The 14,738-nt window shown below is 45.3% G+C and overlaps 1 protein-coding gene and 1 long non-coding RNA gene across 2 annotated transcripts; both read left to right on the forward strand.

The window, feature by feature from the left end:
* Positions 1–4,424: 4,424 nt before the first annotated feature.
* On the forward strand, positions 4,425–9,608 carry LOC124703087. Its single transcript, XM_047235297.1, has 5 exons — positions 4,425–4,548; positions 5,280–5,333; positions 5,418–5,801; positions 5,888–6,049; positions 9,117–9,608. The coding sequence occupies exons 1-5, from the start codon at positions 4,516–4,518 to the stop codon at positions 9,339–9,341; spliced, it is 858 nt and encodes a 285-aa protein (XP_047091253.1). The 5' UTR covers positions 4,425–4,515; the 3' UTR covers positions 9,342–9,608.
* A 3,652-nt stretch (positions 9,609–13,260) lies between these two features.
* LOC124703090 lies at positions 13,261–14,684 on the forward strand. Its single transcript, XR_007002927.1, has 3 exons — positions 13,261–13,372; positions 13,476–13,541; positions 14,231–14,684. It is a non-coding gene; the product is annotated as an uncharacterized LOC124703090 (long non-coding RNA).
* The last annotated feature ends 54 nt before the right edge of the window (positions 14,685–14,738 follow it).

Raw genomic sequence — 14,738 nt, forward strand, 5'->3', positions numbered from 1 at the left:
CCAGATTTTCTATGCATGAATTGAATGCACACATCTGATTCCTCTATTTTTGTAACCCCATTACCTGGGATATTACACGGGGGCACTTCCCCGTCCCGGCAGGGTGCCGGAACAGAGACTTCTGTCCCCCGAAACGGAGTTTCGCGATGGTGGCGGCGCCCCTGGAGTCGTTCTGGAGTTTCGTCAATTGGTATCGAAGATTTAGGTCGAGACGGCTTAAATAGGCGAAGAGTCGGAGTCGGAGGGGCCACGGGGCCTCCTCACACTAGGGCGGCGCGCCCTCTCCGGGCCGCGCCGGCCACACGTGTGGGGCCCCGGGGCACCCTCTCGGTCCCCCTCCGACTTTCCGGAAGGTTTCGGGAAAAATAAGATGTTGGGTCTTCGTTTCGTCGAATTCCGAGAATATTGCCCGAACAGCCTTTCCGGAACCAAAAACAACGAGAAAACAGACAATCGGCCCTTCGGCATCTCGTTAATAGGTTAGTTCCGGAAAATGCATAAAAACATTATAAAGTGCGAGCAAAACATGTAAGTATTGTCATAAAACAAGCATGGAACATCATAAATTATAGGTACGTTGGAGACGTATCAGGACGCAAGGAGGAAAATCTTGAAATCGGCGGGCCAAGACAGGAAGAAGCCGGAGATGGCGGGCGGGTGGACAATCCGGAAGGCGAGAGGGAAGTAACGTGGGGAGGCCTCTTTCCTTCACCTCATCTCGCAACACCTCTCCCCTCCCCACGCCTTCATTTTCTGGCCCATGGACGACCTTACGGGGTAAGCACCCTCGACCTCACTTTCTCGGTTCGTGCGATGGGAAGAGACGTAGCAAGGCCGCCACACCTCAAACCCAAGCGCCGCGATTACTCCTGTCTGCCATGATTTGCTTCTCGTTTTTTCGCCCTCAAACCCTAGCGCCGCGATTCCTCCTAGCCCTGATTGGTTTCTCGTTTGGGCTTCCAACAAATGAGCTATAATTCCAGAAGCCCAAAAGAATAGAAGTAACTAGTTTCAAGGAGCTTCTAGCCACCACATTTTCTTCCCACTGAAACAGAGAAGCCGGGTTATGCATAAGCAGAAGCTGATGACCCACAAGTATAGGGGATCGCAACAGTCTTCGAGGGAAGTATTACCCAATTTATTGATTCGACACAAGGGGAGACAAAGGATACTTGAAAGCCTTAACAGCGGAGTTGTCAATTCAGTGGGACCTGGAAACAGACTTGCTCGCAAGAGTTTATCGATAGTAACAGTTTTATAGCGATAGCGTAGTAAAATAACAGCAGCAGAGTAACAAAGACAGCAGTAGTGATTTTAGTAAACAGCAGGATTAAAATACCGTAGGCACGGGGACGGATAACGGGCGTTGCATGGATGAGAGAAACTCATGTAACAATCATAGCAGGGCATTTGCAGATAATAATAAAACGGTATCCAAGTACTAATCAATCAATAGGCATGTGTTCCAATTATAGTCGTACGTGCTCGCAATGAGAAACTTACACAACATCTTTTGTCCTACCAGCCGGTGGCAGCCGGGCCTCAAGGGAAACTACTGGATATTAAGGTACTCCTTTTAATAGAGTACCGGAGCAAAGTATTAACACTCCGTGAACACATGTGATCCTCACATCGCTACCATTCCCTCCGGTTGTCCCGATTTCGTCACTTCGGGGCCATTGGTTCCGGACAGCGACATGTGTATACAACTTGCGGGTAAGATCATAAACAACGAATATCTTCATGAATCAATAACATGTTCAGATCCGAGATCATGGCACTCGGGCCCTAGTGACAAGCATTAAGCATAACAAGTTGCAACAATATCATAAAAGTACCATCTACGGACACTAGGCACTATGCCCTAACAATCTTATGCTATTACATGACCAATCTCATCCAATCCCTACCATCCCCTTCGGCCTACAGCGGGGGAATTACTCACACATGGATGGGGGAAACATTGCTGGTTGATGGAGAGGTGTTGGCGGTGATGGCGGTGATGATCTTCTCCAATTCCCCGTCCCGGCGGAGTGCCAGAACGGAGACTTCTGGCTCCCGCGACGGAGTTTCGCGATGTGGCGGCGTTCTGGAGGGTTTCTGGCGACTTCGACTTCCCTCCGTGCGTTTTTAGGTCGAGGCGAATAAGTAGTCCGAAGGAGGGCGTCGGAGGCCGGCCGAGGGGGCCACACCACATGGTCGCGCGGGCCCCCCTGGGCCGCGCCGCCATATGGTGTGGGGCCCTCGGGCCTCCACTTCAATTGTCCTTCTGGCTCCGGCAGTATTCTGGGAAAATAGGCCCTTTCGTCAAAATCCCGAGGTTTTTCCTGAAAGTTGGATTTCGGCACAAAAACGAGACACCAGAACAGTTCTGCTGAAAACAGCGTTAGTCCGTGTTAGTTGCATCCAAAATACACAAATTAGAGGCAAAACAATAGCAAAAGTGTTCGGGAAAGTAGATACGTTTTGGACGTATCAGAAGCCCAAAAGAAGTCACCCTAAAAACCGTGTTGTGCGTGAAATCTTTTTCCGTATAGGCTACCAAACAAGCGAATTTTGGCCTACTCATGTGAGGCAGGCCGTTGTTAGCAACCAATCACGCTCAGGATCTCGTCGGCGTGGACTAGCAGACTGCGGCAGCAGTGCGGAGCCGCGGACTAGCTCTGAGTTTCTGTCTAGATCCTCAAAACAAAAGAACATAATTTAAAAGGGCAAAAAATCAATTGTCAAAGTAAAGAGTGGCTAAAAAGTGAGGTCAATATAAAAGAGGGCAAAATGTAGAGTACCCAATTAAAATATGGCAAATAATAAAATTTCACGAGTATATCTCGGCTGTCTTTCGATTTACAGAGGCCTTTCTACAGATGATGCCCACATACCGGTTCGGTTCGTGAGCAGAAAAGCGGCTTCACATCGTCATCCCCAACGCCGAACTTCCCGCAGCTGGTAACCCTCCCACTAACTGATGCCATCAGATATCAACGTATTTACGGACAAAATGCCACCGCGTATATATAAGGAAACCCCTTCACAAAATTCCCCCAAATCCAACCCCATCCTCACCTGTCTCTCCCGAGCGGAGGCAGCTTCAGTGACTTCACCTTATCAAGTCGCGCCGTGACTTGATGCTCACATCCACCACTGAATCACAATCGAATGGACCAGAACGAGTCAAGGCAAAACACGCACGATGACAACATTTGGGCATCTGTGAACTTAAAATGCTTCTAATTAAAAAACCGTGTGGTTAAATTGGTTCAATTTTTCCCAGATTGAATAATGAAACATATATGGTTTAATGGAAAATTTTCAATTTTTTTTTGGAAAGTTCGATTTTTTTTTAAACGGGAGAAAAATCTTTGCCTCACCCATTAATTAAGAAGAGAGTAGGTAGCAGCGAAGGTAGCGAGAAAATCGCAAACCTCTCGAGCGACGACACCTCCACACACCGTTGCCAGCAAACCTGACTTATCAACCCATCACCTATAGGAACCACATGCCTCACTTATTCGACCGAAGGAGGCGTAACCTCACCACCGTCCAACTTCAAGAGCGAGAGGCAAGCGCAGCTGCTGCGACGGAGGTGGCCAGCCGCGCTGGCCGGCTTGCCCATGGGGGGCGCTAGCAGCCTCATAGACGGCGGTTCCCAGGTCGGCGATGGCGCGGCAGCGGCGTCCTGGCGAGACATGGGCAACGACCTACCACGAACCTGGGATGGCCGAAGAGAGGACACGACGACGATACCGGATTTGGTCGAAGTGGAGGTAGAGGAGGTCGGCGTTGGGAGATCAAGGTGGCGTTGCACCGTCCGTGGACGCGGCCATGGTCGCCTGGAAGTGTTTCTGTAACCGGTCTCCATGAATCAGTTACCTGAAAGTTCAAGAAAGTTCAATTTTCAGTTTTAAATTTTGGACAGAAACTTAAAATGTTGCTTATTCACAAACCCGTGTGATCAAATTGGCTTAAACTTCCATCTCAAAAGAAATTTGGCTTAAACTTCCCCATATTGAATAGTACAATGTATATGATTTAGTGATTTTTTTTAAAATTTATTCTGGCAAGTTTGAATTTTGAGCCATTTCTAATGTCTGGAGCATTTTAGGTTTTCAGAAATATCTTTTATACTACCTCTGTCCATCTTTTGATGTCAAAAGTTTGTCTAAATTCAAACTCAATACAAAAGTTGAGATTCAGTGACTAGTCATGCGAATTTCGCCTTGACTCATTCGGGTCCATCCAATTGAGATTCAGTGGTGGATGTGAGCGTCAAAAGTCACGGTGAGACTTGATAACGTCGTCAAGTTACTCAAGTTGAGTCCCGACCGAGCCCCCGGCTAGGGTTCGAGCCGCCGCCGGCCACTCCAGGCGCGCCCCCGACCTCTCCCGCCGCGCCCCGGCCTCTCCTGCCGCACCCCCGGCTTCTCCCGCCGCGCCAGGCACCTCCACGCCGGCCGGGGCTCGCCGTTCCTCCGCCTCCATCCGCCGCCGTATTCACCGCAGCGGAGCTAAGTACCCATGGCCGCTTCCGCTGTGCCTGGGTCGCCTGCGGTGAGTATAGTTGATTCTCTCTCCCCCCCCCCCCTGTATTGAAATCGTCCCTACTCTCTAGCGGATTTTGATGCCGTATTCCCAGTTGCGCTCTAGATAGGGTTTGGTTTTAGGGTTTTTTTTGTGCGTGTGTGTGTGGGGGGGGGGGGGGGGGATTCTGGGCAGGGTGATTTGTTGAATCGGCGAAGCCCTTAGTTTTGTGTCTCTTTGCATATTTTAGAGATCAAGTCTTTCATAAAAACGAATGAATGGCTCGGCTAGATGGAATAACCGAGCCAGAACAGAAAAAAAATAAAACATTAGAACAGGTATAAATAAGAAAATCTTAGTTATACGGATTCATTCATGTAATAAAGAACATGTTCCAAATCACGATCGATTCCCTTTTCAAAACCTGCAGCAGCAGCTCGGGCTCTTCCTGCTTGCCTACAACAAAGAAGAATCCTAGAACAAAATGGGTAGTCTATCTTTGTTCATTTTTCTTTCCACTCGCTCTTTTCAGTAATAACCATTGCGTCTATGTGGTTGGCCTTGTCTCTGTTTCATTTTGATTAATTTTGATTTTGTGTCATGAAAGATTCCGCTCCTACAATTTTGTGTAATGGTACACCACCTCTTAACTTAAGCATGACTTACACAGTCACATATCACTACGGTGCATTATATCCTGCAAGAATAATTAGTGCACACTGTTTCATAAGGACGACTAAAGATTAGGCGCTGTCTTGCAGGCTGGGCCTATGGAAAATGATGAAAGTAAGAAGCTGTTTCCGTTGAGCGAGCCGGTAAAATATTTGTTTCCTTAATTCACAATTTCTCATTTATGCTTGATGATTTGGATATTGATAAATCTATAATCCATTCCATAGGCGTTAATGACGTTTCTAAAGACAGTGGCAGATGCATCAGTTACAGGAGTTACACTTCTCAATGTATACAGTACAACATGTGTTCTCGCGTGGGCAGAAAATCCTGTAAACATCGTGTTGAAGGCTGCGTTGGTCGGACTTCCACTCTCGGTTTTACCAATTTTATTAATCACACGCAGCATCCTTAAGCTGGTTGAGCAAGGTGGTTGTAGTCTGGATATTGGAGCTGTGCTCGTTCTATCTCAGTTTATCTATATCTACGTGCTTGGGGGAGTCGTAATCACTCTGATGTTTCAAGTATCAAAAACAATTGTGGCATCAATAACCGTTGTACTTATTTGTATCGTCATCAAGATGTGGGGCTGTGTCTCCAACCATCCAAAGGTGCCCTTTCAAGTCCACTGTTTTATGAAAATAATTAATGTTGTAACTATGATGCTGTTAAATAACCTCTGCTCTTCCAATCCCAGTGTTTGGTGGCTGTCAATTCCAACCGTGTAGATCTCAAGAACTGCCAAAGTATAGTTTCAGGTCAGAGCATCGCAAAGGTGAACAAGGCCAAGCTTGCAGAAGGGAAGCTAGAGATGGCCCCAAAGCATTCTATACAGGCCAATTCAATCAGGAACTCCCTTGTAAGTACCCCACCCCATGTTAAGTTCCATGTGTAAAGTGAAAAGTAAGAAGAAAGAGTACAAGTTATCGTGTCTCCGTTGGTGCCTTAAGAAAGTATTTTCTGGAACAAACCTTGCTCGAACAGTAGAGGGTTCCTACAACTCCATTAAGAAGAATAAAGTTGATCCACTTACTGAGAAAACCAGATCAAAAACCTCACAAATATCGGCTAGTAAATAAAATTGGGTAAGACCACACAATCAGCCACACTACCTTTCTAAACTAGGTCTGGACAGCCCAGATAGCATGTAGATAACACAATAACTGTCGACTCCTTGCTGCCGGTGAGAAAAGCCACTTGGCCTCTACAACCCCGAGAAAGGTAAGCCGCTGTACCTCTAGCCAACCACTGCACGCGCCAAGCTGGGTCTGGATTTCACCATGGGAAAATGGATCCACAAGCAGCTCTTGGCATGCCATCCCAGATCTGAAACCAGGTGCCACCCAAGCCCAACCAGCATGTGCTGCTGCCAGGAGATTGTGCAACCCTGCGGTTAGGCACACCCATGGACCAAATCTGTTTCACACCATCGCTCCTGCAACCCTAGCAGGCCGAGCTTCCATGCCCACCTGCTCGTTGCACCTTGGCACGCCGTGCCTCCTTTCTCGCCTGCTCGCTATATGTGCATTGTGCCGCCGCTCGCTAGCACAGGGAGAAAGAGCCCTGCCACTGCCGTCCGCAATAGAGCGATTTTCCTGTTGGTATCCTCAGGTGTCAGCTAGGCACAAGAAACGAAGACGGAAGCAATGTGGCAATGCAATGTAATACAATCCGAGTGGGGATGACTGGCTACTTAAATCTCATGGTTAAGAGTCATGAAGTATCAAAACAGTTCACTGCATCTTACTTAGGACACAATCAGGTACAGGTTGCCATCCTATGTTCTCACAGGAAACACAGGAGGAAACAAAGCTGAAGCTACAAGTTGGGAGCTTTAGTTATGACAGCTACCTACTTTTCATGGTTTGGAAATAGAATTGACTAGAAACATACTTTTAACAGCCCTACCGGGCAACCTGGTCCATCATGTATCCTTTTTCAAGAAGACACATGAGACTTGTGTGTCTTCTATATTAAGAAAGAGAATTTATTTTTTACAAAACCTGAAATTTGGAGCTCAAATCACAAGTGATTGAGCCTCTCTCCACACCACATGCAACTCAGTCTACCTGTGCTAACAGTCCACACAACTTTGCTCTTTTCCATTGTTCAAATTCCACTTTGATCTTGCGCACACCTCCATGGGTATGGTGGCTATCTTGCCGAAGACCCTGCTGGTCCTCTCGAGCCAGATACATTGTGCAACCATAATGATGAGTGAGTTCAATTCTTTGCGAGCATCAGATAGTGCACTCCACCACACTGCAATCTCTGCATTTGCGTCCGGTGTAAACCGATGGAGCCTGTACAGGAGCAGAACGCATACCTGCCAAGAGAATGAGCACTGCAATGTGAAATGATTGATGTTTTCTGGCTCCTGACAGCAAAGAGTGCATACTGTAGGGTGTTGCATGCCCTTTTCTGGCTCCTGACAACAAAGAGTGCATACAGATTGTCTACTTCAAGCTCTGTCCATCATGCATCGAGAGATGCTTCTTTTTGTTCTCCTCTACATGAACTAAATGAAATTTTAAAATTGCAGAAAACTACTGAATCCTTCATGCCAAAGGAAAAGTTGTGATGGCTATTTAATCTGTACTTGATTCTTGCAAACTGCGGAAGGAACAATTGGGATAGGACAAACACAGATGAGGTAACATGCATTTCCACAGATGAGGGAACATGCATTTCCACAGATGAGTTCAACTGTTGGACTGAGGAGAATGTAGAGAGCAACAAGGTTCTCACAATGGATACCACAAATCACAAACCAATGTCTGTAGCAGTATTCTTCTACTGCCTGGACAGCCAAAAACACCCCTGGATATAATGAGAGGTGTAGGAGAAGGCCTCTACGACCCCTTCCTCTTTGTGTCATGCTGTTACAGTACATGCAATGCAGGCCACCATATACTTAGGTAGCACCACTGCTGCTATATGTACCAACCATCTGTGACTCAAAACCATCACCTGATCACGCACTAAATTAGCCTAGAACGCTTGCCCGGTTCCGAAAGCACCTGGTGTCACTCTAGTCTCAGAAGGACCAGAATCTCGAGTACTCGTCCGGCGTGGGCTCATGTCCTGCTCCACTGTCTTGGTTGGCGATGACCTAGAAACCCTAGAGCAAAGGGAGGGGAGGCGAGAGGATGATGGGGAAGGGAATATTACTGGGAGAAGGCCAAGCCTGCTGCCAGATAAAGGGGTGGCCAGTGGAGCTGGGCATTGGCTGTGTCCTGAGCAGTGGCGGAGCTGATGTACAATGGTTTCACCGAACCTTCACTAATTTAGCATATCACTTGGTTCATTTGTGGAAGATAGACCATAACTAGTGGAGATGAACCCAATGATTTTCTCCTCCAGCTTTGCCCCTGGCAGGAGTAGACGAAAACGTGAGGTGAAGGACGACTGGAATTACATGCACACGGGTTCATGGTGGCTTTCTGGGGCTGAGTTCCATACAAAACCCGTGTGGTAAACAGGCTGTTGGGGAATTTCTGGGGATTGGGGGTAGAATATGATAATCCCTTCAATACCTGCCCAAAATCTGTGTGGTAAATGAGGCCTTTAGAAAGTAACTAAGTATTTGTTAGGACGATGGTCTATACCTATATTTATCAAAAGAAACCAAAGACCTTGTAGTCATGTAAGAAATGCATTAGAACACTTCTACCACTGTAATGGGTTCCCTTTGTCTGAATGTAGTTTATTATTTTATTTAGTTGGATAAACTCGGGAAGTTGTGTCCAGTTCAGGATTTGGATAGGCTGTGTGATCTCTTAGATGTGTGCTGCAGTTTGCTTGGCAACTGAATTCATTTCAATCTTTGTGTGTTAGGTGCAAAGCTTTATGCCGCCCTCTTCATTATCAATTGAACGTGCTCTCTTCTACCTAACCGTTTGTATTGGATTGTTGCTGTTTTGCAGAACATATGCTTCGGGCTGTATTTAGTATTCTACATTGGCTTCATGCTTGTGTTGGCCATCGTTGCTGAGAAATGGTGGCATGCGCTACTGGGTATCGCCATCATGACGCCAATCCATATGTCCGGGCTGTACTTAACATCTTATGTGAGAGATGGACACACTATGGGGATTCCAAACAGTGATGATGATCTTGGTTGCAAACTACTTGCACCCGGAAACATGTAATCCAGTGGGCGAATGAATGCCAATCTTTTGCTGGATTCTTCTGTGGTGCTCTTTAACTCTGTGCGTATCCTCTGCCTGCAGTAGTTTAGGGCTGTAGAACGTATTATGTGTGACCTTGTAAACCGGGCATTCACCTGGTGGGCTATTTGCATCGTATGTGCTGCACCGATCCTAAATTGACACTTGTAGCTTTCTTGAAAATATTCACTTGTTCTTGCTGTTGTATTCTAGTATCTTGTATATTGGCCATATCTTGTATTTCCATTATCTTTCCTTGTCAAAAATTAATGCATATTAGTTTTGTGTTTAGTCAAGCTTTGTAAAATTTGACCAAGTTTCTCTACTATATAAAAAGGAGGAACTGGTTCTGTTTCCTCCGGTCCCAACTTTCGTCAAGCATATTTTTTTAGACTGTTTTGCCCTCCCACCGATTGACATACTACTACCCTTGCCCTTACCTGTTCGCTAAATTCCCTCCCTTTTCTCCTCAAACAACGGGTGCCCTCCCGGACGAACCGCCGACAAGACCCGCTCCGGGATCATGGCTCAGCCTGGTCGCGCTCGTCATCGCGTCAAACGAGCGTGACCCATCGTACCGGTCATCCTTGCTGCGGACGCATCCACTGCCCCATCCCACGATGCCGCCGCCGTGTGCACCTCCTCGTCGCCCGAGCTCTCCTTCCTCGGTCGCTCCCCGCGGGCGACCTGCGTGCCAACCCTAGCCGTCGGGAGCAGCTCCACCTCCACCCTCCTCCCCCACCGCCGCCGCCGGCAAGCGTTGCCGGGCAAAGCCCACGCAACTTGGGCGGCGACGGGATCTCCGTTCCCCGCTCGTGAGGCGGGCTGCGTGGGACACTTCGTCGAACGGAGGAGCGGGCGGCGCCTGACTTTGGCATAGGACGGCGCTGCTTGGCGCGCATGACGGCGCGGCGGAGTCATGCGAAGAGGTGCAGGCGTGGCTGAGGCGCGGGGATCGCTGCGGTCGGGTCCGATCTGGGCTTCGGCGGGCCTGCATCCGGGGCGACGTCGTCGTGGCCTGGGCTCCAGGCGGAGTGGCGGTTGGTGACCGGATCTGCCGCCTCCTACTGCGGTCTGGCCGGGACGAGCAACTCCGGCGAGTGTTGGGCATTTGGTGGTCGGCAACGAGGTCCCCTGCTAGGCTGGTCCATACCTCCACCACCGACCGACTGCTGTCCTCGACCTCGACATCTTCTTTTCCCCGGCCCGGATCCTCCGACCTGTGTGCAGCTGCTACCGCCATCACCCTCCCCGACGATCTCGTCATGATTCGGCCATCGTTTCCTCCGGTCCCGCAATGTTGGGCACCCACGGCGTCACTCTCTACATCATCGACTTTCAAGGAAACCAGGTACTGCCGTACTGGTACAGGTAATCCTCGCGTGATTGTGGATTTCGGGGGTTCGTGTTGTGGCTCGCCATTGGATCGTCCCTGGAAGCTTTCCTCTCTCGGGACCAGTATCATTGGTACTGTTCCGTTCTGTAAAACTAACTTGCTAGGAAATTGTCTAACAGTTGTCGCCGATGTTGAATTTTGTGGGATGCGTGTACGTGTTAGAGCTATGAATATGATGAACGAAATCATGGACGATTACTTGTGATGACTTATGCTGAAATTCAAATTAAATTCTGAGATCGAGTCAAGGAAAATGTGCTAAAAAGAGTTGAGGTACCTGTAAAACTAACTCGATCTGAACTTTTTTAGTAAGCTTTGGTTGTACCCATATGCAATGATGATGATGGAGTCGGACAGCCGGCCAGCCAAGTTCTGGATGTCACCTCCATTGAGTGCTCGCCCAGTCTGCAATGTTGTCGTTCTGAGTGCCACCCACATGAAGATCCTGATTTCCCCTTACAAGGTTAGCCTTCATATTTGATATCTCATTTGATTTTGCTGAGAATTTGTATTTATTCATTAACCATCTGCTGGCCCTTTATTGCTAAATCAAACATCGGAAGATCAGCCCAACAATCAGTCATTGTCTCTTCGCCAAAAATTTCATGAGCCTGCAGACCTGGCCGCCATTGCGAGTCAAGAAAAATAAAGATAACACTGGTTATCAATATTGACAATGGCTATACTCCTCTGAAACATCTCAATGAACTAGATCTTGCATTTGCAAAACTGTAGATGGCAAATGTATTGATGTGGTGCTTTAATGCGACGGGAAGATCCAAAGACTAGGCAGAGACAACAGAGATTATGTCTTAAATTCATCTAACCTGGAAGTTGATGGCAAAGTATTTGGCGGTATTTTCAATATTTTTTTAAACCACTTTATTGTAGAGAAATGCTGGAACGCAGTATCAATTATACAAAAAAGACCCATTGTGTTCTAATTTCTAGATCCGGTATGGAATCCAATTCAAAACAGATCTATATATTTTAGTTTGGCTGCCAGTACTATCAATTATACGTGCTGAAAATGCTTTGCAGTGAGCTTGATAAGATTTCAGTAGTTTGGTGAGATATCAGTGTGACATTAGTGAAATCTCCAATAGACGATGGCAGGTAAATATATAGTAATGTATTTCTTGAAGCATTACTTAGTTGAAGCTGGTGATTCAGCCTCAGTGGAAAACCATTATATGCGTTATGCACTTTTTTTTAGAACCAGCTCAATAAGTATATTTCGCCACTGTTTTTGAAATGCCCCAGGGTCACATCATTCTCTTTTCTCTCTAGAATCATGAACATGTCCAACTTAAGTATATTTTGTCCAGTGCATTCGAAATAATTGAATTAATGCAGATTGTTACAGATATGGTTCTATGCTGATTGTTACATAATCATGGACATATACATCGCTCTGTTGATATGGTTCCATCTTAATACACTCTTTTTCGCTAAATGTTGTATACATATTGGTAGTTGTTGAACATCGTGGTCTATGCCATTTGGGCACTTGCTCTCATTCTACTTATTGATCTGGTTACATGAGAGTCTAATTGCCACGATGTATGACTATTCTCTTATATTTTGTAGAGTCATATGGGGTGCTTTTCAAAACAGATCTCCAAAGTATGTACCATAGAAACTAAAATATTGGGAATTATGTTCGAGTTAGTTTGGTGGCTTAAAAATCAGGTGAATGTCTGTATATGCATGTAATGCATTACCTCTGCAAGAATTCTATTTGGCTGTGAACAAATTTTTTCCTTTTTGAGGTAAAATTGTATTCTATTTGTGAACACTCGTGGATATTCTATTTATGTCAGATTATCTTTGTCTCATTATTCTTCATGATTCCATGTAGTCTAGCTTGGATTTTATGGTTTTTGTTTTGTATCAGGTATCAAATCCTCTCTGAGTTCATCAACTGCATGGAAAGCTATCCATTTGATCAAATAAATTCAATCAAGCCAACTGTTCTAATGCCATCATTTTCTTCTTTTGAGCAGCAATTTGATGTGTTATCACATATACTTTAAAATAAGATTCTCACATGAATATATATGCAGTTAACAATTACTTAATCAAATTCAGCGATCTAATGGTAAAGGAGACACTGCTCTTCTATGTTTTGTTCATGAAACAATCAGTGCACAATTCTGCCAACACTGTTAGCTCATTTCTAAATCTCGAAGCTTCTGAAAGACTTCTAATGTTATAGAATGATGTCCTACATGAGTAAGTTTTTATGGAGGAACTCTGTAAAATAATGCACCAAAACACAAAATTCTCTTTACTACATGTAGACTAATTCCAGTGTTTCAATGTCATTGGAAGATTAGTATTTCAGTGTCAACTTTCGAGAGCATAATCTCTCTAAAGATAATTTATTTGATTAATCCAGGCATTATGAATCACTCTTGTGATGGTACTTTGGCCCCTTGGTCCTGGCCGTGACATTGACTATGACAGGGATGATTATATTGTGCCTGCGAGGTTGCCTCTCCTATGAAACCAGACCTTTGAACCTAACTTACTTCGCTGGAGATATTCGTGTACTGTGTGAATCTTATATGAAGTTAGATGCTTCCCGGCAAGTTTTTCTTCCTTCTTCACACAGGTTTGTTGTCAATTTGTTAATCGTTAATAAAGCCTTGCAATTGTTTCATTCCAGGCTGATAAATAAGTTTTTCTCTGACCATTGGTGAAACCGTTGGATGTAGCACCAATATGTTCTAAGCTCTGATTGTTGAGGGTCACATCGAATCTTCAGCTGCAGCTGAGCCGAGGTACCATTCATTTAGCATGTATGCACTTCTTCTTTTCATTATCTAAAAGGCAAAAAGGAAAGCCTGAAAATGTGATTTTATAGCAGTAGATTGCACTACATAGTGGGCTTGAACAGATTATTTCAACCAGAACAACAATTTACATAGAAACGTCAGTTTGGACGTATTCCTGGTTTTCAACACGTTAGTACCTCAGATATTAATGCAAGTGTAACTAATCAGAGTAGTCGCGCATCAGTAGCTACTTAGGCTAGAAGAAATGCTCGCTCTACACCCTTGTCCACCTGTAGGTTCACCCAGGCGGGCACCCTTCCAGTTTCAAGGTAATCTAGCAGTTATTGCTTTTACCTGAAAGATTGCATCCCTTTATATGCATTGAGAAAAGATATAGTTATGCTCTTTTAGAATCATGGTGCATTTGATCAGCTTGTGTTTGACACAATGATCATGCAATTCCTCCAGTGATAGTGTGATTACATCATATCATTTCCGAATGAATTCGATTTGTCTCATTTTAGTGTTCATACTTTGCCAAAGCATCGGTGCTAGATGACCTAACATTCAATTGTTGCACTTATTCCAAAATACATTGTTGTTTCCGTCCTTTTGGCCGTTGCCTACTCCTGGCTGTTAGATAATTTCAAATTATTTTGGTCAGTATGCTTGCTCAACCATTTATTTATTTCCAGGGTGCAGTACCACATATTTTGATTGTTTACCAAGTGTTGGTTTACTATACTCTTCAGTTCTTCAGAAATTTTTGAACTCGAGTGAGATTCTCCGACGAAAAAAGTTAAGGAGACAATGCTCAGTATCTACTTCGATCTCAATTATAAAGACAACATAATTGTGTGTTGTCAAGTCCAAACCTCTTGAGATTGATTTTATTGTCATGCAATACTTAAGGATCAAGGTTTTTGGTTGATACATTAAAATTCCGCTCTTTTGCTTATGGTGACATCCCATTGTAAATGGATCATTAGGTTTGTTATGTGCACTACCATGACATCCATCGATAATGCTACCATCTTATACAAATTTACTATTGTCAGTCGAGTTCTGCACATAGATCGGCAACAAAGGTGGAGTGCTGGAGCTGATGGTTGGTGTGAGTGGCACACACAAGAGAAATGAATGGAAATGGAGGCAAATCTGTTAGGAATATATATACATTATTTTTAATTCAGGTTAGCGCTA

This window comes from Lolium rigidum, chromosome 3 (genome assembly GCF_022539505.1).
Source record: "Lolium rigidum isolate FL_2022 chromosome 3, APGP_CSIRO_Lrig_0.1, whole genome shotgun sequence".
Taxonomy (NCBI): Eukaryota; Viridiplantae; Streptophyta; class Magnoliopsida; order Poales; family Poaceae; genus Lolium; species Lolium rigidum.

What these genes read in the sequence shown, in the direction of transcription:
- LOC124703087 (XM_047235297.1), top strand. Translation starts at nt 4,516, where the DNA reads ATGGCCGCTTCCGCTGTGCCTGGGTCGCCTGCG. An exon ending in CTGTGCCTGGGTCGCCTGCG is followed by an intron (nt 4,549 to 5,279) that starts GTGAGTATAGTT and finishes GCTGTCTTGCAG; the next exon opens with GCTGGGCCTATGGAAAATGA. An exon ending in ATTCAATCAGGAACTCCCTT is followed by an intron (nt 6,050 to 9,116) that starts GTAAGTACCCCA and finishes GCTGTTTTGCAG; the next exon opens with AACATATGCTTCGGGCTGTA.